General features: G+C 48.3%; 2 protein-coding genes across 2 annotated transcripts in view; one reads left to right on the top strand and one right to left on the bottom strand.

Moving 5' to 3' along the window:
* Window positions 1-21,918, bottom strand: part of LOC140453394 (pumilio homolog 1-like) — a 163,610-nt gene extending 141,692 nt beyond the window's left edge. Inside the window, exons 1-3 of the mRNA XM_072548016.1 lie at window positions 21,732-21,918; window positions 20,175-20,275; window positions 18,955-19,050 (exon numbers count right to left, since the gene is read on the bottom strand). The gene's annotated coding sequence lies outside the window, so the exon portion shown is untranslated. The remainder of the gene's footprint in view (window positions 1-18,954; window positions 19,051-20,174; window positions 20,276-21,731) is intronic.
* LOC140453393 (rho-related GTP-binding protein RhoB-like) lies at window positions 8,497-10,528 on the top strand. The gene has a single exon (XM_072548014.1). The coding sequence runs from the start codon at window positions 8,637-8,639 to the stop codon at window positions 9,219-9,221; it is 585 nt and encodes a 194-aa protein (XP_072404115.1). The 5' UTR covers window positions 8,497-8,636; the 3' UTR covers window positions 9,222-10,528.
* Window positions 21,919-23,506: the final 1,588 nt, after the last annotated feature.

Below are 23,506 nucleotides of genomic sequence, written 5' to 3'. Positions count from 1 at the left end.
GAATAATTAGCAGGACTGGACGGGAATCCACGGAGAATCCTTTTTTGTTTTGGAGGGTGATGATATCTCAAAGGGTACTGAAGGTAGAAACCCTTATTGCATTAAAATAAAACTTGGAAAAGCATTTGAAGTCAGTAATCTATAAGGCCACAAGAGCTTGTACAGTGGGATTAGGCTGGACCGCTTTTGCTAGCACAGGAACGATGGGCCAAACAACAACCTTCTGGGCCATATTTGTTTCTGGATGACGCAATACTCTTTTCCCTCCTCCAGCGATTCCAAATGAGGGGTTTCAATTTTATCTGACAATCTTAGGTCATTTTGTAATTGCTTTTTTCTTTTCCTTAGGAGTGTGACCCAGCAGCTTTTGTGTCTTGCCAACTCTTGGGAATGCCAGGATCAGCCTGCAGTGTGATATCGCGCCTGCATGTGGCGCTGCCTAGCCCAGCTTTCTTCAGAACAAAGAAATGGAATTGGATCATTAACTCTTCCGCTACAGAGCAGAGGCCTCAAAAACACCAACTATAACACTCACACCGTCCCGGCCACACAGGCAGACTTACCCGTTGAGAATTACGGGGGACAAGACAGTGGCAATGGTGCCCCATCTATACCACTGCTCTGTCTGTGACTCCCCCATCTAACTCTCCTTTCTTCAAATACCAAATCAGCAAGACACAAAAGCAACACATCTAGAAAGGGATGGTGGGGCTGTGGAGGAGAAGGGGCATTGTGGAGGGGGAAAAGGGGGTGGAGGAGATGGGGGCTGCTGAAGGGGTCTGTGGACAAGGTGGGGGGGTGATTGAGAAAATTGGGGTGGTGGGGCCGGGGAAGGAGAGATGCTGAGGGGGAGCAGGGGCGTTGGTCTATGAATTACAGTAATCTTTCTCCCACTCTGGGATTCAAGTCATGGGGTGAGATGGGGTGAAAGTCCGGTTAAACATCCCTGAAATGTTACTTCTCCTCAAATGGGTGTGTGCGTGTGTTTTTTAAATATAAAAAAAAAGATTAGTTATTAATTGGCAGTTTGTTGGGAACGACAAGTACGTTTAGATATTTTCACAAGTCAGTAGTCTTTGTGTCACAGAAATAACCACTCCTGAGTGAACAAGTTATTGTTTAATGTGGAAGGTTTTAAGTCAAAATACAATTCACAAAACGCTCCCCCCACCACTCCTGTCTTCCAAAATACAAGATGAGAGGGACCTTGTTTACATTTTTCAGGAAGTCAAACTTAGAATTTTGTCATTTAGCAGAGTTTTGATTTAAATTATAAGCTGAACGTTCTAATAAAAAACTATTGCACACCTCACAACAGAAGTCACTGACTCAAACACAGAAATACAAATATCTTTGTTATTAGACAGAGTTCAAGGGGAATCCCTGATTTTTCTGGGAATCGTTTTTCTGAACACTGTGCACATTCTGCCAGGGGGTGCCCTGCACCTTAAATTTGTTATTGTCTCGCCAAATCCTTCCTCTATTCCCACTCGCCTCACTCCCACCCACAAGAAAAGCAATTATGTGAAGCAGAAAACAAAGCAAAAGGAAAATCACAGAGGTTCAGAGGTGCATGAGTCCACTAGCAATTAAAAGGCCTGTAATGAAAGACTTGTTTATAATTATGGATTCAGATTTAGGAGCTGAAATTCAGCCACTTTCGCAAAAATTCTGAACAATATTGTTTAGGCAAGGCTTCAAACACACACTTTCCACATCTTGTGATTTTTACCATCGCTGAATAAAAAAGCGAGGGATGGTTATTATTGAGAGCGGAGCTTTTTCCTCCCCATCAACATTAATACTGAGCACCCCAATGTTAACTTGCCTTCTCTCTTTCCAGATGCTGATACAGCTGTTCTCTCTTTGTTGTTTTTTTTTACAGCATGTTCTCTCTCTACATCATCGACAGATCAAAAACTTAGCAGCGTTTTAAATTTTAATTGCGAGGAGCAAGGGAAGGGCTAGGTTCACACACTAGGGCAGTTGGCTTGACAACAAACTCAAGATGTCCCCTACAATATCAGCAGCCACAAGTGCAGCAAAGTGCCTGGTCAGATTATTCTTTCATCCCTGTGATCGGAGTAGGGGGAGGGGAGAGGGGGAGGGGAGAGGATGGGAGACAGAGAGGGACAGGAGGGGAGGGAAAGGAAGGGTTGGACAGGAAGGAAGGAAAAGGGGACAGGAGGGTGGAGGAGGGAGAATGGGAGGAGGGGAAGGGAAGGGAGAGGAGGGAGTGGAGAAAGGAGGGTGGGGGAGGGAGAATGGGAGACAGAGGGAAGGGAGGGGGAAGGAAGGGGGGTGGGAGAGAAGAAACAAAGAGAGGGTGGGGTGAGGGAGAATGGGAGGAGGGGAGGGGAGGGGAAGGGAATGGAGGAGTGGGGGAGTGAGGGAGGACAGGAGGGTGGGGGGGAAGGAGGGGGAAGGGAGGGGGGAAAGGAAGGAGAGGGGAAAGGAGAGGAAAGAGGGAGGACAGGAGGGTGGGGGGAGGGAGAATGGGAGGAGGGGAGGGGAGGGGAAGGGAATGGAGGAGTGGGGGAGGAGAGGGGGAGGGAGGGAGGACAGGAGGGTGGGGGGAGGGAGAGAAGAGTGGAGAGTACAGGAAGGAGGGAGGTTGTAAAATGGGGACAGGAGAGTGTGGGAAAGGAGGGATGAGAAAGAAGTGGAGAGAATGGAAGGAGGGATGGGCTGAGGGAGGATGGGAGGGGAGAGGAGGGATGGGATAGGGAAGGTTTGGGAAAGGAGGGGAGGGGGCAGGAGGGGAGGGTAGGTCTGACAAAAGCACAGGCACAGGTCAGACATGTCCTTCTCAGTGTATTTACTCCTCTCACCCACCCCCCCATATTACACGGTGTGTTGTTTTGATCAGCTGCTGTGGGGGAGGGGGAGAAGTTTGTGGTTTCTGCTGCTGCCCATGAAAGCAATCTCCCCCCACCCCCACCACCCCCCCCCCCCCCCCTCAGAAAGAACCAAGTGGTGGGGGCACAGGAGGTTTGGCAGGAATGTGGCTGAACAATGAAAAGGGAAATCAGATGAGAAGGAAGTATGTACAATGGAGGCTGCTCTGTGAAGCTCCACTGGGTTTGTGTATGTACCCACTTTAATTCCCTCTGGTCAACCAGGCAGCCAGCTAAATGCAGAAGTCTGTGATTATAATTACTCTGCTGCCAAGTTTTCGAACAAGGTATTCCATGGCTCCTTTCCCTTTCTTACACTGACTCAAGGATTCGCTATCCCCTCTCTGAGCTGGAAAACACCAGTCAGTCAGTGAGACTGGGCTTAGGAAACTCAGTACACTCCCCCACACAACAACCACCTACATTCATCTAGCACCGGGGAACCAGGTACTCACTCCCCCACACAACAACCACCTACATTCATCTAGCACCAGGGAGCAAGATATATACTCCACCACACAACAACAGCAGCTTACATTCATCTAGCACCAGGAGAACCAGGTACATACTCCACCACATGACAGCAGCCTGCATTCCCTGCACCAGGGAACCATGTATACACTCCACTGTACAACAATAGCTTACATTCATCTAGCACCGGGGAGCAAGATATACACTCCACCACACAACAACAGCTTACATTCATCTAGCACCTGGGAACCAGGTATATACTCCACTGTACAACAACAGCCTACATTCATCTAGCACCGGGAGCAAGATATACACTCCACCACACAACAACAGCTTGCATTCATCTAGCACCAGAGAACCAGGCACACTGCACCGTACAATAACAGCTTACATTCATCTAGCACCAGGGAACCAGATACACACTCCACAGTACAACAGTAGCTTACATTCATCTAGCACCAGGGAACTAGGTACACTGCACCATACAGCAACAGCTACATTCATCTAGCACTGGAGATGGAAGGATGTTGTGAAACTTGAAAGGGTTCAGAAAAGATTTACAAGGACGTTCCCAGGGTTGGATGATTTGAGCTACAGGGAGAGGCTGAACAGGCTGGGGCTGTTTTCCCTGGAGCATCGGAGGCTGAGGGGTGACCTTTTAGAGGTTTATAAAATCATGAGGGGCATGGATAGGATAAATAGACAAAGTCTTTTCCCTGATGTGGGGGAGTCCAGAGCTAGAGGGCATAGGTTTAGGGTGAGTGGGAAAAATATAAAAGAGACCTAAGGGGCAAATTTTTCACACAGAGGGTGGTACGTGTATGGAATGAGCTGCCAGAGGAAGTTGAGGCTGGTACAATTGCAACATTTAAAAGGCATTTGGATGGGTATATGAATAGGAAGGGTTTGGAGGGATATGGGCCGGGTGCTGGCAGATGGGACTAGATTGGGTTGGGATATCTGGTCGGCATGGACGGGTTGGACCGAAGGGTCTATTTCCATGCTGTACATCTCTATGACTCTATACACTCCACTGTACAATAACAGACTACTGAATGGACCCCTCTCATTTCAAATCTAATGCTGATCTTGAATTTTGCGCACCTTCTTTGTAGCTGTAACTCTGAATTCCTCACTCTGTTTAATCACCCTCTGGACTCTGTATGGTATGATCCACCTGGACTGCACGCAAAACAAAACTTTTCGCTACACTTAGGTACATGTGACAATAATACATCAAATCGATATTTTGCATTTATCTAGCACCAGGGAGCCAGTTACACTCAGCAGTGCAACATCTTACATTCATCCAGCACCCTTAACATCCATATGTCACTTCACCAAGATTGGAAATTGTACAGACGTTCGACACTGAGCCACATGAGGAGATATTGGAACAGATGACCAAGGAGCTGTTTGTCATAGAGTCATACAGCACAGAAACAGACCCTTTGATCCAATCAGTCTGTGCCAAACATAATCCCAAACTGAATTAGCCCCACCTGTTTGAATGGAGCTCTGCATCCTCCTCCTCCTCACTGAGTTCAGGACTGGTCTTATAAACACATGGAGATTAAAGACCATTTCCCCAAGATCGCTGGATTATTCAATCACTCATGGCAGCTTGCACATAATTCCACTGCCTCTTGAAGGAATGAGTCCTCAGGGAAGGAAAGGACAGTCTTGCATTCCTATAGCACCTTCCACAACCTCAGAGAGTTGAAAAGCCCTTCCCCACCAAGGGAGGACTTGTCACTGTTAAATGGTGGAAGTTAATCTATACCCAGCAAGTTCCAAGTTGCAAACAGCCCTGAGGCAAACGACAAATAATTAACCTTTATTTATTTTTACAAACTACCACAAATACTAAATATCTAAACGCAAAACATTAAATGCTGGAAATATCCAATAGACCCTGCAGTGTGAGGGAAAGTGTGAAATGTTTCAGCAGAATGTTGGGATGAGATGTCAGCAGCCTGATGTGCTGACTCTGCTGCTTCCTTCTCAGAGCCTGTGGCCTGCTGAGTATTCCTACCAGGACATTGGTGGAGATGTAATATACTGTCCAGCTCACTGACGATAACATCCTCCGTATCACCTCAGAACACAGCTGTGGCATCGTTCACCAGGTTTTAAATGTCTCCTGGGAAAGCTGCCAGTACCCGGGGCCGCGGTGCTGTCATCAGAACCATGAGTCCCCAGCACTCCAGGCTCATCCTCATTATCAAAGGCAGCTGACCATCCTACAACAAGACCACAAAGACCATCCTACAACAAGACCACAAAGACCATCCTACAACAAGACCACAAAGACCATCCTACAACAAGACCACAAAGCACGGCCCCTGTCTCTTCCCCATGATGTGGAGCTAGACCCCTGTCAGGAAGGGGTGTGTGTGTGTGTGTGTGTGTGTGTGTGTGTGTGTGTGTGTGTGTGTGTGTGTGTGTGTGTGTGTGAGTGAGTGAGTGAGTGAGTGAGTGAGTGAGTGAGTGAGTGAGTGAGTGAGTGAGTGAGAGAGAGTGAGAGAGAGAGAGAGATTGGGTGTGTGTGCACGCGTGTCTATATGTCTGTCTGTGTGCATGTGTACACGTGAGTCTGGGTGTGTGTGTACGTGCGTGTCTGGGTGAGTATGTGCCTCGGGGTGTGTGTGTCTGTGGGTACGGGTGTGAGTGTGGCTGTGTGTGTGAGTGTGTGTGTACATGTCTGAGAGTGTCCGTGTGTTTGTGTGCATGCGTGTGCATGTCTGAGTGTGTGTCTGCGCATGTCTGTGTGTGTGTGTGTGTGTGTGTGGGTGTGCGTGCATGTGTGCGCGTGTCTCTGTGGGTGTGGGTGTGTGTGTGTTTGAGTGTGTGTGTGTCCGCGTATGTTTGCGAGCGAGTGGGTGTGTGTGTACGTGCATGTCTGGGTGAGTGTGTGTGTGTGTGTGTGGGGGGGGGGCGTGTGTCTGAGTGTGCGTGTGTACATGTGTCTGAGAGTGTGAATGTCTGTGTGTGTCTGAGAGTGTGCGTGCCCATTTGTGTGTCTGTGCATGCGCATGTCCACGTGTGTCTGAGAGTGTGCATGTGTGTGTGTGTCTGGGTGTGAGTGTGTGTGTCTGGGTGTGAGTGCATGTGTGTGTGTGTCTGCACGTGTCTGTGTGTGCATGTTTGAGAGTATGCGTGTCCATCTGTGTCTAGTTGTCAATGTGTGAGTCTGTGTGTGCGCGCTTGTGTGTCTGGGTGTGTGTCTGTGTGTGTGTGCACGCACATGTGTGCGCATCTGGGTGTCAGTGTGTGTGTGCATATGTATGTCTGGGTGTGAGTGTGTGTGTCCTTGTGGGTGTGTATGTCTGGGTGTGAGTGAGAGTGTCCATTTGCGTGTGTGCGTGCGTGTGTCTATGTCTGAGTGTGAGAGTTATTGCATGTGCTTGTGTGTGTATGTCTGATTGTGTGTGTGTCTGTCTGGTGTGTGCATATCTGGATATGTGTGTCCTCTCTGAGTGTGTGCGCGTGCATGTGTCGGTGTGTATGCGTGCCTGGGTGTGCGCATGCATGTATCTGTGGCTGTGTGTGTGTGTGTGTGTGTGTGTGTGTACACGCGAGTCTGGGTGTGTGTGTACATGCGTGCCTGGGTGAGTATGTGCCTCGGGGTGTGTGTGTGTGTGTGTCTGTGGGTACGGGTGTGAGTGTGGCTTTGTGTGTGAGTGTGTGTGTACCTGTCTGAGAGTGTCCGTGTGTTTGTGTGCGTGCGTGTGCATGTCTGAGTGTGTTTGCTGCGCATGTCTGTGTGTGTGGGTGTGCGTGTCTCTGTGGGTGTGGGTGTGGAGTGTGTGTGTCCGCGTATGTTTGCGAGTGAGTGGGTGTGTGTGTACGTGCGTGTGTCTGGGTGAGTGTGTGTGTGTGTGTGTGTGTGTGTGTGTGTGGGGTGGGGGGGGGGCCTGTGGGAGTGTGTCTGAGTGTGCGTGTGTACATGTGTCTGAGAGTGTGAATGTCTGTGTGTGTCTGAGAGTGTGCGTGCCCATTTGTGTGTCTGAGTGTGCGCATGTCTGTGTGTGTCTGGGTGTGAGTGTGTGTGTCTGGTGTGAGTGCATGTCTGTGTGTGCATGTTTGAGAGTATGCGTGTCCATCTGTGTCTAGTTGTCAATGTGTGAGTCTGTGTGTGCGCGCTTGTGTGTCCGGGTGTGAGTGTGTGTGTCCTTTTGAGTGTGTATGTCTGGGTGTCAGTGAGAGTGTCCATTTGCGTGTGTGCATGCGTGTGTCTATGTCTGAGTGTGTGAGTTATTGCATGTGCTTGTGTGTGTGTGTGTATGTGTCTGTCTGTCTGTCTGGTGTGTGTGTCTCTCTCAGAGTGTGTGTGTGTGAGAGAGAGAGTGGGTGTGTGTGTGACAGTGTGTGTGTATATCTGTGTGAGTGTCTGTGTGAGAGAGAGAGAGTGTGTGTGAGAGTGAGAGTGTGTGTGTGAGTGAGTGAGTGAGTGAGTGAAAGGGAGAGACAGAGAGAGAGAGAGAGAGAGAGAGAGAGAGAGAGAGAGAGAGAGAGAGAGAGAGAGTGTGTGTGTGTGTGTGTGTGTGTGTGTGTGTGTGTGTGTGTGTACACCTGCAGATTCTGCACCCCTGGGAACATAACTGCCATAAACCCAGCGAGGCAAAGTATAAAGAGACCACCCTGAAAATTACCGTGATCATGGACTCCACAAACAGGAATTTGGCTGATGCTGGCTTTGGTGATGAAAGGTTTCTGGCTGTAATAAAGTTTCACCGTACTCTATACACAGCTCAAACTGCAGGGAGCAGTTAAAGGGTGGACACACAGAACCTGTATGTTGTAATCCACTGTGGAACCACTGAGCAGAGAAGAATATCTTACAGGAATGGCAATTACATTAAAAAGGTTTAAACCATAAAATGTGGAAGTCACCTCAGGATGATAGTGTGCATGTGCTCCAAGTTAAACTCCAGCCTGGGCTGTGCCTAGTTGATTAGTCCTTTTACTGTTCACCAGCCAATCATTTCACCTTTTGTTATTTATAACATCTAGAGTGTTGGCTGTTTCCCACGACCAGCTGATCCCGATTGGCAGGGTGAGGATTCTAACCCGCCCATAAAACCCAGACAATTCTACCTTGCCTTTCACAGAGTGAGCACAGCGACGCAGGCAGAGAGTCAGCAATCCCCGGCTGAGCTCTGTGACCAGGGCCTCCGGAATCTGGCTTCTACCTGACAGGCAACTCCACCTGAGACACCCTCTTCACTGCTTCACAGGTCCAGGGTGTGAACCCGGTGAAAGGTCATGACTCCCATGAGGAGGAAGCTGGTGGTGGTTGGCGATGGTGGCTGTGGTAAGACCAGCCTGTTGTTTGTCCTCAGCAAGGACGAGTTCCCCGAAGGTTATGTGCCCACCATCTTCGATACCTACGTGGCGGATATCATGGTCGATGAGAGGCTGGTGGAGCTGGCGCTGTGGGACACCGCTGGCCAGGAGGACTATGACCGCCTGCGGCCCCTCTCCTACCCTGACACTGACGTCATCCTCATCTGCTTCTCGGTGGACAGCCCCGACTCACTGAGGAACATTCCAGACAAGTGGATGCCCGAGGTCAGGCACTTCTGTCCCGGTGTGCCGGTGATACTGGTGGGTAACAAGAGGGACCTGCGGAGTGACCAGCGAGTGCGGAAGGAGTTGGCCCGGAGCAGGAAGGAGCCGGTGAGATGGGAAGAGGGCCGGGCGATGGCCGAGAGGATCGGGGCGTACGATTACCTGGAATGCTCGGCCAAGACCAAGGAAGGCGTCTGGGAGGTTTTCGAAACCGCCACCAGGGCCACCTTGAAAGTCTCGTCAACGGGGTGTTTCGGCTGCCAGTGCGTGCTGATGTAAAGACTAAACCCCCTCCCCTCCCCACCCAAAACCGGCCAACAACTCAGTGACCTGTCTGAGGTTCTAACCGAGGGGCAGGGGGAAGAGATAAAGACCCACAACACTGCAACCTTCCAAGATGGCGCCCGCGGGTAGTGCACCTGCCTCTGGGCCACACAGCTACAGAATCAAGTCCCACTCCAAAGAGACTGGAGCACAAACTCCAGACAGTGCAGCAAGTGCCAACTTTCAGATAAGACGTTAAAACAAAGGCCCCAGCCCCAGCCCCAGCCGGGAGGTGGGGGAGGCGGTAAGATCAGCTCTTTGCCCAATTTCGAAGGTGATCAGGGAGGATTGTTGAGATCTTTGCTGCACGAGGCAGCTTGCTGTGCTGAATGCCACACCATTTTCTACAACACGACGAAGACTACATTTTATAAAAGTACTTCATTGGTTGTAAAACTCCATTGGATGCCCTGAGATTGGGAAAGGCGCTATATAAATGCATATACGTTTCTGTTTCTGTTTCACAAATGCTCCAAGGGGCTTGAAATCCTACAGACATTTACTTTTGAAGATGAATCCTGTCGAACTCCAGATGATTATGTTTTTGTTCAGTGGGCGTACAAATTTACTCGTGACCTACATTTTCCGGTAAAGGGTCAGGCCAGCTGTATTTTCTGCCCTTTATTCTCCCACGTTCCCCTCTGCCAGCACTGAGTAAGTGGAAAACTTCACAGTATTTCATTGGGTACTTTCCCTTGTTTGTAAAAGGCGAGTAACTGTGACAATTAGATCACTCAAATCGATAAATTACCAATTCATACAAAAAAAAACACACAACTTAATCTTGTGCATTGCTTACAGAGTACAGGCTGTGGTTGGTGTCAGGGGGTTTCAGGTCAGCTCATGGACATAGCTGATTTGAACTTGAGAAACTGACAAACAGCAGGTCTACCTTCTTCCCCCACCCCATGCCAGGCTGGATCTGGCAGTGGGTGGGCTGCAGGTTTTGGATTAAAATTTGTCACGGATTCAGGTGCCAAGATGCACACACATCTTTGGTGAAAATGTATGCGTTGGCAGCAAACGAGAATTGGGCTGTGCTACGACGCCATCCACGGTCGAATATCCGGATGGCAGTCGTCTCCTGCTGCTAACGTACCCAGGATGTGCCCGTCTGAGTGAGCAGCAGAAAACAAAGACAAGAACAGACTGAGCACCCACCGCAGAATGCGCACTGTCACAGGGCAGCTGCAATGCCAAGGGGATTCAGGGCAGGCCATTCCAGAACCTCAGCCTCAAGGCACAGTCTCTCCGAGAAGAGCTTGGAGTGTCACGGGGGGGGGGGGGGGGGGGGGGGGAGTAGGGTACAGCGACTCTCACCTTACCCCGCACTTCACTCCCAGGCATTAGCTAAAGGGGCAGGGAGGGGGGAATCATAAATCCCAAAGACTGGGAAGTGCTCCAGGATCTACATTGAGATGGACCCTTGCTGGGGATATACAGAGAAGCTGTGACCCCACCCCACCCATTGCTGAGCAATATTGAGGACCGCCATCTGCCAGCATACCAGTCGGCATGGACAGGTTGGGCCGAAGGGCCTGTGTGAATGCTGTATACCTCTCGCACTCAGCCTCTGACCAGCACAAACGCCTGCCTTGCTGCTGGACAGTCTGACCCCACCCCCCGCCTCAGCCCGTGCCAATGAGTGGCCAGGTACACGCTTTGACCTGGGGCCATCCAGATCAGGAGCAAGGCTGGAAAACCCAACCTGAGCATGTGGAGCTGAACCAGAGAGCTCCCTCTCACCCTCCCAGCACACTGCAGGTGGCCCTTCGGCCCATTGCCTTGGTGTCCTCTCAGGGCTGTGTGGGGAGGTGGCTTTGAACACATCCCCCTGCCCCCCCACAAAACCATAATCTAACCCCATAACCAATGGTGGAGCCACCGACAATGTAGGGCATTGTGTTGGTCAAGTGCCTGGTCCCTTCCAGGGCAAAGGGAGGGCCAATCAAATGAGGAGGGGATACTAAGGGTGGGGTTGGGGGTGGCAGTGGGAAGGGGGACTTGACTCATTCGGTAAAATGAGACAGAATGAGAGAGAGCGAGGGTGCGTGAGGGGGAGGGAGGGCACGCATGACAAGGAGGGAAGGTATGTGCAACAGGGAGGGAGGGTGCACGCGACAGGGAGGGAGGGCGTGTGTGAGAGGGAGGGAGAGCTTGCGCGAAGGAGGGAGTGTGTGAGAGGGAGGGAGAGCTTGCGCGAGGGAGGGAGAGTGGCAGGACATAGTTGTGGGAGTTCTCTTCAGCTGAAATTGATTTTGAAATGGGAGAATTACAGCAATGACCTCTTCTACTGTTACCAGGGGCCTGACTGACTGGTATCAGTGTGGGGGCTTCCAATAAACAGCGAGTCACTCAAAGGGCAAGAAACAGGCAACTAGAAACAGTTGGCTGGACAGCAGGAGAGAGTAGACCTCATCTGCCTCCTCCTTTCCAGATTGGCCTGGGTGGTAGAGAGTGTGACGGGTAGGTGGAGGAGGAGAAGCACAATGACTCATTCGAGTGCTTGTGAACACCTCGCAATTGCAAGCCTGGCAAAGTCATGGTTAAACATTAGCCTGTTTATTTGTGTTGAGATAGCAACGTTCCATGAACATTGGCACAAATCCATTTCGGAATGCACACCTGCACAGGTTTCCTGGGAACATTCACTGGATTTTATTCGGATTTGCAATGACCCTTCAGAATCTCCCCATTTGCAGTTACTTCACTGACTGTGGATTGTTGAGATCAGTGGGTGCGTTGCTATGAAATACTTTGAATAAATAAACTACTCAGTTAATGCAAACTGTTTAAACATTTCTTTTCGAGTCAAGGATGTTGTTTTTGCAACCGATTTTTTTTCTCTAGGAAATAACTGAGTATCATGAGATTAAAATGGCCCACTAACAATCAGGGCACAAACAATGAGAATCTGAACAATAGCGCTATCTTGGACATGATTGCACCATTTGAGAGAGAGGGTCAAAACACAACTCAAAATGTAACTGGTTTTAATTCTCCAAACTTTTTGCGAGTACAATTATGGTCACTCAGCCAGCATCCAGCTCAAAGAGCCAAAAGCACAAACACACACAGTAAGAGCTTTGTGCCTACATCTTCTTGAGAACTCTACTGACCCAGCAGCATTCTGATCTGAGGCAGGAGATTGAGGGTTCATGTACAACTCTCGATCCAATTAAGACACACACTCTCGCTGCGGAACCGCAGGAGGACTGCACTGTCAGAGGTGCTGGATTTCAAACGGGGGTGAAGTCCCATCCACCATCTTGTGCGAACACAGCAAGAACCACATGTAATCTCCCCCGGTTCCAGATGAAAATTGGAAGGATTGAAGTTTTTGCCATTGTCCATACAGCAGAGAATTTACTGTCTAACCTTTAGAGTTTAACATAAACTGTATCTTGCTTTACTTATGGTTTACCAAAAGGTCGGGGACCCTGTTGAAAAGCAGAGCTGTTGTTTCAAGAAAGACATAATGGATTTGTTACTTCTTCTCTGGCCAAACCGCTGGAGAAACATTGTGCTGCAGATTTCCCAGAAACAGCTTTTGGAGATGTTTTTCATCTCTGCTCTGCTGCAGACAGTTTGAAATGTGTCTGTCTATCTATCTCTATCTCTCTCTCCTGGAAAAGAGCTTGCAAGGAAGCAGTGCTCTTGCTCTCCCACTCCCTCACTCTTGCAGACAGTAGGAGACAACACAATGCTAACCCAACAAAAGACCCGGGTCTAACTGACCGACCACTCAAGGTAAAGGCATTCCCTCATCCTGTGGCCTACAGTAATGTGATCTGACTGACAGAAACTGAAAGGACTGTGAGAAAGTCACTTTGTTTTGTCCTTGTGATTTGAACTCTTACTACAGAAAATTTCTTTATCCATCAATTTTTTTCCCATCTTTTCAGAGTTGTATGCCTGACCTTGGCACATCTATGTATAGGTTTAAAGGGGATACAGTTTATACTTGTACAGGAGTAGTTAATAATCTCTGTTACCACATGTTAAAGATCGAGATTGTTCATAATAAAAACATTTTGTGTTTATTGATCAAACTGAGTGGAAATTGCAATTTTGCCCCATTAACAACAAAAATAAAACAATTTAACCACCCTGCAGACATGGGAACAACAGCATAACCATAACCCACTGGCTGACACACACAGGATGTAGAAGCTGCTGTAAGGTCTGCAACGTAGAAAAATAGAAGATAGGAGCAGGAGGTGGCCATTCGGCCCTTTGAGCCTGCTCCACTGTTCATCATGGTCACGGCTGATTGTCCATCTCATTAACCTAATCCCGCTTTCTCCCCATAACCTTTGATCCCATTCACCCCAAGTGCTATCTCAAGCTGCCTCTTAAATATATTCACTGTTTTAGAATCAACTGCTTCCTGTGGTAATGAATTCCACAGGCTCACCCCTCATTGGGTAAAGAAATGACTCCGAAATATCTAGCCCGAACCCTCTGACTGTGACCCCTTTCACTCTGATTTGGCAGCACCATTCAGAATGACCGAAACAGCAGTTGCTGTGATAAACTGAAGATCTGTAGTGTCCACAATAAGATGGACTGATAGGTTCTACTGATCAGGTACCAGACCAATACAGTGGGTACTCTCAGAGAACAACAGTCTGTCATCACAAAGTGGCTGGTGGAAGCTCTTGCTGTTCTTTGTGGTTGATGAGGAGAGTTATCAGGTTCCCCAGTGGAATCAGTCACATGTTGGAACACAGGAACAGATAATGAGGTGAAAAAGAGAGAGAGCGTGCATGTACAAGGGGGGCGGGGAGCAGGAACAAAGTCTGCTGATTGCTTTTGTCTACCAGATCACCTCTGTGTACTCTGTGTAAATTAATTCAGAATAACCATAATCTAGAAAGCTCAGTGCCTCACATGTTTGCTGGTCTCTACCAGTATCTGACATGAGTAAAAGGTGAGGCAGCAGGTGGAGGGCTGTTGAGTGACCCTCGCGGTAGTGGTCACCCAGTGAGGACAGGAACAGAACTCTCTCAAAATAAGTCCTCAACATCCACTATACCAGGTCAAACATAATGAAGGGCTACCTGCACCTTATATAGTGTTGTAAAACCTTATCCCAGTACCTCAGTGTCATAGAGTCATAGAGATGTACAGCATGGAAACAGACCCTTTGGTCCAACCCGTCCATGCTGACCAGATTTCCCAACCCAATCTAGTCCCACCTGCCAGCACCCGGCCCATATCCCTCCAAACCCTTCCTATTCATAAACCCATCCAAATGCCTCTTAAATGTTGAAATTGTACCAGCCTCTACCTCTTCCTCTGGCAGCCCATTCCATACACATACCACCCCCTGAGTGAAAAGGTTGCCCCTTAGGTCTCTTTTATATCTTTCCCCTCTCACCCTAAACCTATGCCCTCTAGTTCTGGACTTCCTGACCCCAGGAAAGAGACTTTGTCTATTTACCCTATCCATGCCTCTCATAATTTTGTAAACCTCTATAAAGTCACCCCTCAGCCTCCGAAGCTCCAGAGAAAACAGCCCCAGCCTGTTCAGCCTCTCCCTGTAGCTCAAATCCTCCAACCCTGGGAACATCCTTGTAAATCTTTTCTGAACCCTTTCAAGTTTCACAACATCTTTCTGATAAGAAGGAGACCAGAATTTCACACAATATTCCAACAGTGGCCTAACCAATGTCCTGTACAGCCACAAAATGACTTCCCAACTCCTGCACTCAATACTCTGACCAATAGTGGTTAGCACTGCTGCCTCACAGCGCCAGGGATCCGGGTTCGATTCCAGCCTTGGGCGACTGACTGTGTGGAGTTTGCACGTTCTCCCAGAGTCTGTGTGGGTTTCCTCCGGGTGCTCCGGTTTCCTCCCACCGTCCAAAGATGTGCAGGTCAGGTGAATTGGCCATGCGAAATGCAGGGTTAGGGTAAGGGCTGGGTTTGGCTGGGCTGCTCTTCAGAGGGTCAGTGTGGACTTGATGAGCCGAATGGCCTCTTTCCGCACTGCAGGGGAGTCTATGATTCTACAAATCAGTGCCCACAATGGAGCCACTCCACACCACACTGCTCCATCAGCCAATGAGAAATGTTAAGGTGACCTGCACTGACAATAGTGTACCTGGAAGGACAGCTCTATTCTCCTGCTTCTCTGAATGCCTCCCCTCATCGTTTGGGGATGGCAGCCCAGGAATGGGCTATGTGAATGGACCACCGTGAAGTGGTCACTCCTCAGCAGCGACCGGGGCAATAGGTCATCATCCAGGAAGATGGGTTTTCTGGTTCCGGTGGTGTCATAACCCCCACCCCCACCCCCAAAGACAGGCCAGCTCCCACCTCCTGCCTTCAGGAGAATACTGAGCTCAACTTCAGCCCAAGCCCAGAGTCAAACAGGAGCCCAGTGTGAAACCTTCACAATGGGTATGGATTCAAAAACCATGCCTCACAACCCCCTTCGCTCTCCTCCTGAGACATAAACAATGTTGGAGGGGAGAGAGCAGAGGGAGAAGGAAAGAGACTTAAACAATCAAGGTGTTTTTCAATGTATAATTTCAGTTACATCACACTGTAAACTTTTGCTATAAATTCTGTGTCCTCCACAACCACCTGATGAAGGAGCAGCACTCCGAAAGCTAGTGTGCTTCCAATTAAACCTGTTGGGACTATAACCTGGTGTTGAAAATGTATTGCTGGAAAAGCACAGCAGGTCAGGCAGCATCCAAGGAACAGGAGAATCGACGTTTGAGGCATGAGCCCTTCTTCAGCAATATAACCTGGTGTTGTGTGATTTTTAACTTTGTACACCCCAGTCCAACACTGGTATCTTCAAATCGGGATAATTCTTAGGTTGCTTTCTCTGGAGCAGAGAAGGTTGAGGGGAGACCTGATCAAGATGGAGAAGATTATGAGGGGCAATGGAACAGGGGGGATAGAGAGTAGATGAACCCCTTGTTTAATGGCTCAGTAATGAGGGGGAAATCATTTTCAAGTGAAAGGCAGGAGGTTTAAAGGGGATTTGAGGAAAATGTTTTAAACTCAGAGGATGGTAGGGTCTGAAAAGTATTGCCTGGGAGGGTAGTGGAGCTGGAAAACCTGACAGCCTTTAAATCAGCACTTGGCTGAGCACCTGAAGTGTCATAACATTTAAGTCAATGATCCTAGACCGGGAGAGTGAAGCTAATGTTGGTTTATGTTTGACAGTACGATGGATCAAATAACCTTCTTTGTTCAGCTGCACCCATATTTAAACCACCCCCCCAATACAATCTGCAATGTCAAGACAGTTTCAGAACGTGTGGAAAGGAGAGATACAGAGAGCAGTATTGCTTCTCTGTTCCATCGGGACAAGCAAACCACCAGGAAAACCATCAGGTGACCAACAGGCAAACCACCTGGAAAACCACCAGGTGACCAACAGGTAAACCACCTGGAAAACCACCAGGTGACCAACAGGTAAACCACCTGGAAAACCACCAGGTGACCAACAGGTAAACCACCCGGAAAACCACCAGGTGACCAACAGGTAAACCACCCGGAAAACCACCAGGTGACCAACAGGTAAACCACCCGGAAAACCACCAGGTGACCAACAGGTAAACTACCCGGAAAACCACCAGGTGACCAACAGGTAAACCACCTGGAAAACCATCAGGTGACCAACAGGTAAAGCACCAGGTGACCCAGCTGTGCCATTTCCAAGGTGCGAGGTGCCTCATGGTCCTGAGAAAGCCGGTCCACTCCATCAGTATTGTTGTTTCCACAGAGCCTTTTCATTGAAATACTGAAGGTCTCATTCTTTCCTCACCCTGACAATCCAACTGTGATTCTTATCCTGGTAACCGTTCCTGGATGAGCTACAGTGCCCATTCTACAAACTCAGACTGTGCGTATGGAGGGCACTCTGGGGCCTGCCCATCCCTGTGCTGGCAACCAGACACCTCAACCATTCACTGGGTTGTACAAGAGTGAAAAAGGCCATTCAGCCCCTTCTGTATGGATTGGCTTGTTGTCATGCTATCCAATGAGTTCGTCTTCCCATTACTGCTGAAAATTCTTCCCTGTTCAACCAGATATCCAATTTCCATTTTAAATAAGGGTAAAATGAACTTTCACCACTTATTCAAGCATTAAATTTCACACAGTCACAACTGACTGTGTAAGAAACAAATTCCCATCTCCTGTAAGTGTTTTTTCACCCATTTTCTCACATCTGTGCCCATTAAGTTACCAAAGCTCCTGCCAATGGAAAAGGGTCCTCCTTATCTTCTCTATCGAAGACATTCAACATCTAAAAATATGCAGATTCAGAGTAGGTCACTCAAGCCTGTCCCCCATTCAGTAGGAACATGACTGATTCGGTGACTCCACATTCTTACGTGTCTCTGAGGAGCTTTCACTTCCTTACTGATCAAGAACTGATCTCACCCCGCCTTAAAGATATTTAAAGATTCTGCTTCCAATGCCTTTTGAAAAAAAAGAGAGTTCTAAAGGCTCATGGCACTGTGGGAAAAATACCCTCTTCTGTCCTAAAAAAGATAAGTCTTTATTTATAAACAGTGACCCAGAGTTGAAGATTTGCCCGAAACATCCTTCACATAACTCTGACAAAACTCTGTCAAAACTCAACCTCGAGTATGTTTCAATCAAGTCATCTTTTATATTTCTCAGCTCCAGTGGATACAAACCTAGCCAGCCCAACCTTTCCTCATAAGACAATCTACCCAATTCCAGGTATTGGTCCAGTAGATGTTTCCTGAACTGCTTCCTTTACCATCTCCCTTGATCACTCTCTGCTTCCACAGTCACATATAGCCATCCAGGAAACTGGAAACTATGATTAGGAAAGGTTTAGAGGGATATGGGCCAAATGCTGGCAAATGGGACTGGATTAATTCAGGGTATCTGGTCAGTGTGGACCCAAAGGGTTGGTTTCCATGCTGTACATCTCTATGACTCTAAGTCCACTGTTACTGGCAGGGGCTTTGATAAAAATCTCCTCACCAAAGCCTCCACATACCTTCGAACGTATGGTCCCAGAACTGAGCACAATAATCTAGCTCAAGCCCAGCATTGTGCTCCACCTGGTGAGCCAATGGTTTCCCCAATGTCCGGGCACTGAGGCCAATTTATCAGCTTGTAATGCCGCCCACGTCGCGGGGGGGTCTCTTGTGGCACAGTGGTAGTGTCTCTACCTCTAAGACGGGAGGCCAGGCATCAAGCCTCACCTGTTCCAGCAACGTGTCTGAACAGGTCAATTGGAAAACATTTGCCGCCTACTTTGTGGATTGGCCGTTCTCAACACAGTGCGGAGAGAAAGATCAAGTAACAAAATATAACACCAAGTTGTAAAGAAATGTCCCAATACTCAGTTTTGAATGATACAAGACTAATTGGACCAGTACGTGCCATTTTCACGTTTCGTTGTTTTTCTTTCTGGGGAGGGTCAACAAGGAACTTGGAAACTGCATTCCCATCTGTGTGAGTCAGGCCTTCACAGCCCTGGATCAGATGAGCCCTGTGGGTTCAATGTCCAATGGTACAGGCTTCCAGATAAGAACAACTATGATTGATACATTAACGTTATCTGAAACAATATAAAAGTATGTTGTATTTTATGGGCTGTGTGAAAACACAGAATATTTATCCAACGTGACAAAGCAAGGCTGTATACAAGATAAAATGCACGTTCCCCAAGGCCTACCACAAGTGGGCCACTCCGTTCAGGAGGAACTGGCTCTGGACTCTGGTCTGTGTGTGCTGTTAGCTCAGCTCGGCCAAGGTTACCAACAAGGACCCTCTGTGAAGTAGAAAATAAATAGGTAAAGGCTACTGACTTCCAAGTAACCATCCAGTCACTCCACTTCAATTCTCTCAGGAGTCCAGCGGGGGTTGAGTGTGGATTTGGCCCATCTGAAGAGGCCTGCACAGTTGAATACTCACTACGTGGCTCCCCCACATGGTCGTTGCTCACACTCACTATCCCGACACTCAAGCTAAAGGTGACACGAGGGAAAGGGAGACATTGGGAAAACATTTGTGCTGGGTTTCACTCCAAAAACATCGAGCTCCCCATCGACTGGTTGAGAGTCTTTCCACTGAGCCAGTGCACAGGCCCATCCCATTCTACTTCCCAAAGTGTTGGTCTCCAGTTGCAGAGAGTGTGGAGGCCACAGGTGGCCAACATCCACACCTTGCCCCAGAGCTTCTGTCTCACACACACACACACTCTCCTTCTCTCCACCCCCCCCACCGCCACCTCCCACAGTACTGCACAGCCACTGACGTGTGGTCACTGCTGTAATGTCTGAAAACTAGCAGCCAGATTGTCCACAGCAAGATCATGCAAACAACAGCGATGTTCATAATATTTGTTGAGAGATAAATACTGCCTGGGACAGTCTCTAGAATAGTGGCCATCGCATGTTTTCTACTTGCCAGCCTCCCACTTTCACATCTCACCTCAAATAGTGCAACACCCCTGCTCTTTTTGTTTTTGAAAATCTCTCATGGGATATGGGCGTTCCTGTTAAGACCAGCATTTATCACCGATCCCCAGTTCTTTATTTTACTAGTTAATACCGAAGTATCTTTGTACCTAAGATGGTGCTGGAAATGGCGACTTTATACACTTTTCACAAGCAGACAGATTTTTATATAAAGTGATAAAAGATTCATGGTCATCATTATTGAGACCAAATTTCAATCCCTGATTTACTAACTGAATTGAAACAGGGAGTGCTGGTTCTTTGCAGAGCACTAGCCCTCAGGCATTATGTCCCCATTACATTTCTACTGCACCACTGTCTCCCTTCGCTGTATTGTATCAGCTTTGTAAGTGGGGACTTAAACTCAGGTGCATAATTCTTTGATGTTTGCATTACATATGGACAGAGTGGTTAAGAAGGCATTTAGCACACTTGCCTTGATTGCTCAGTCCTTTGCGTATAGCTGTTGGGACATTCCGTTGAGGTTGTACAGGATGTTGGTGAGGCCTCAGACTGCTGTGTGTAGCTCTGGTCGACCTGTTATAGGAAGGATATTATTAAGGAGGAGATGTTGCCAGGCACGGAGGTTTGAGTTATAAGGATAGACCTGGAGTTTTTTCACTGGAGCATGGGTGGTTGAGAGCTGACCTTATGGAGGCTTATAAAATCATGAGGGATATAGATAAGGTGAATGGTAGGTGTCTTTTCCCCTTGAGTGGGTGATTTCAAGACAAGGGGTACACTTTTTAAGGTGAAAGGAGGAAGCTTTAAAAGGAACCTGAGGGACATCTTTTTTACACAGAGAGTGGTTAGTGTGGAATGAACTTCCCGAGGAAGTGGTGGATGTGGGTACGACGTTTATAAGACATTTGGATAAGTACATGAATAAGAAACGTTTGGAAGGATCAAGTGCAGGCAGGGTGGGACTAGTTTAGTTTTGGAAACTTAGCCAGCATGGTCTGATCAGACCGAAGGGTCTGTTTCCATGCTATATGACTCAATAATTCACAAAATTCAGACTCAGAGGCAAAAGAGTAATCAGCCGAGCTGTGGCTCCTCCAGGGACTTTTATCACAACAGAAACTGGCAGATAGAGTCATACAGCACAGAAACAGATCATTTGGCTCAACCAGTCCACATCGGCCAAGTTTCCCTCCTCCTCTCTGTCTTAAATGGTCCAGCCCTCCCTCACTCTGAGGTGATGCCCTCTGATCCCGGACTATCCTACAAGGGGAAACAATCTCTCCACATGCACCCTGTCATTCCGCCTCTCAAAACCACCTGATTTCGGACTGAAGTCACAGAGACCGAAAGGAGAGAAAACAGCAAGTGGTGAAGGAGTAAAACAAATCTGCATTTGGGAGCACCGAGCCATGGAACATTGACAATAAAACCAGAAAAAGCTGGAAAAACCCAGCAGGTCCGGCAGCATCAGTGGACAGAGAAAGCCGTGTTAATGGATAGAAAGCACAGACTCAGTGCTTTTGTAGCGAGTGACAAACTAGTGAATTGTAGACACTGTATGTAGAAATGGAACAATCAATTTGCACACAGTCAGCTCCCACAAACAGTAACATGCTGCCCAGCAAACAAATCGCCCTTATTTCAACACCACAACATTGACCAGGACATCTGGGAAAACAACACGGGTCTCCCAACTCCCTCTTCCCACCCCCAACACTCATGTGAAGCTGTCTCATGGGATACCCTCCTGTTCCTGCCCAGAGCTCCCAATGTCACATCCAATTTGAACAGCAGCACCCCTGACCCTGCGGCACTCCTTCAGCAGGTCTGGCGACCAAAATCCCAGCTCTGGAGTGGGTCTCCAACAATGGGTCTCCAACGGTGACAGACTGGGGGCAACAATGGCACCACTGGTGGATCTGGGAGGGAGGGCAAATTGCAGATATCTATGGCAGACCCAGCAAAGATGCCACTTTCACCCTCAATCCCACCTACCTCCCGAATCTTGTTGGGTGTTCCTGACACTTACCTGTATTCAGAGCAGATCCAGGTGGGATGACCTCAATGAGTACAGTGTATTACAAGCCTTTGTGACATAAGGAAGTGTAGGATATCAACCATGTGACTGATGGAAGGGCATTATAACAGCTTAAAGACTGGGGAATCTTTGCATTTTCCAACATGCAAAAGTTGTTTTGACAGTGCTGCAGATAGATAGACAGACAGACACAATGCAGTACACACCAACAAGTGGTTAAAAAAAATCCCAGAACAATTCAAACAGCTAAGAAAGAGAAAGAGGAAATGAGCTCACAGGAAATGATGTTACAGAGAAACACTACATTCTTAAAGGCACACATGACCTTTTAAGAATGATTCTTTATCTGCTGTTTACTCTCATTTTTAAAAGTCATTGCATTTAAATAATGTCCATGTATTTTAAATTTTATTTTGACGTTAAGGGATAATTGAAAGAAACAATGACAAGGAAAAGAAATTTGAAAGATTTCTTTTCATTGCTTCCTCCATTTATCTCCGATTATCATGGCTCCATGTGTGTCAGACAGAGCCCACTCCCTCTCCAGTGCTCATTTCTTCCCAGCTGACAATGTTTCCAGACTATTTGACTGGGTAGGCCATCGTTCTCTGACACTATTGTTACCCCCAGCTCAGGAACCACACATTGCACTGACTACAAAGGCCACTAGATGGAGATCAGGAACTCCAGCTGATTCCATCTTCCAGTCCCAACTGCCATTCAACAAACACCAGTCCCACCCCCAAACAGCACCCAATAAACACCCAAAACACAAACCCCACCTTCCAAACACCAATAAGCCCCATCTGAAAGACCCCAGCCCCACAAGCACCCCAAAACTCAACTTCACCCCAACTCCCAAACCCCACCTAAACCCTACCTCCAAAACTCAACCCCAAACTCCACCTCAACTCCCAAATCCCACCCCTAAATTCCACGCTCAAAACTCCACCCCCAAACCCCAGCCTCAAACACCACCCCTAAACCCTACTCCGAAAACTCCACACCCAAACCCCACCCATAACCACCCCAAACCCCAAGCCTAAACACTCAAGACCCCACCCCAAACACACCTAAACCTCACCTCCAATACCCCAGCCCACAAACACCCTAAACCCTAACCCAAACACTCCTAAACCCCAGATAATATACCTCAACCTCCAACCATGCCAACCCTCTCCAAACCCCAGTCTCAAAAGCCTACCTCCAAAACTCAACCCCATCCCCCAAACACCACCCCTAAACCCTACCCCCAAAACTCCATCTTAACCCCCAAAGCCCACCCTTAAACCCAACCCTCTAAACTCAACCCCACCACTAAACTCTACCCACATAACTCCACCCCAACCCCCAAATTCCAGCCCCAAGCCCTACACCCATAATTCCACCCCAACCCCCAAACCCCACCACTAAACCCTACCCTCAAAACTACACCTCAACTCCCAAATCCCTCACCAAATCCCCCCAAAACTCCTCCCCAACCCCCAAACCCTAACCCTAAACCCTACATCCAAACTTCCACACCAAACCCCAAACACCACCCCTAAACCCAACCCCAACCCCAAACCCCACCCCATAACTCAACTCCAACCCCTAAACCCTACCCCATAACTCCACCCCAACCCCAAAACACCACCCTAACCCCAAACCCCACCCCTAAACCCCACCCCAAAACTCCTCCCCAACCCCCAAACCCCACCCCTAAACACTACTCCCAAAACTCCATCCCTAAACCCGACCTCTGAAACACCCCAAACCCCACCCCT

Source organism: Chiloscyllium punctatum, chromosome 27 (assembly GCF_047496795.1).
Source record: "Chiloscyllium punctatum isolate Juve2018m chromosome 27, sChiPun1.3, whole genome shotgun sequence".
NCBI classification, from domain to species: Eukaryota; Metazoa; Chordata; class Chondrichthyes; order Orectolobiformes; family Hemiscylliidae; genus Chiloscyllium; species Chiloscyllium punctatum.
Note: the sequence above shows the minus strand (reverse complement) of the source record. Positions and strands in the feature narration are given on the sequence as shown.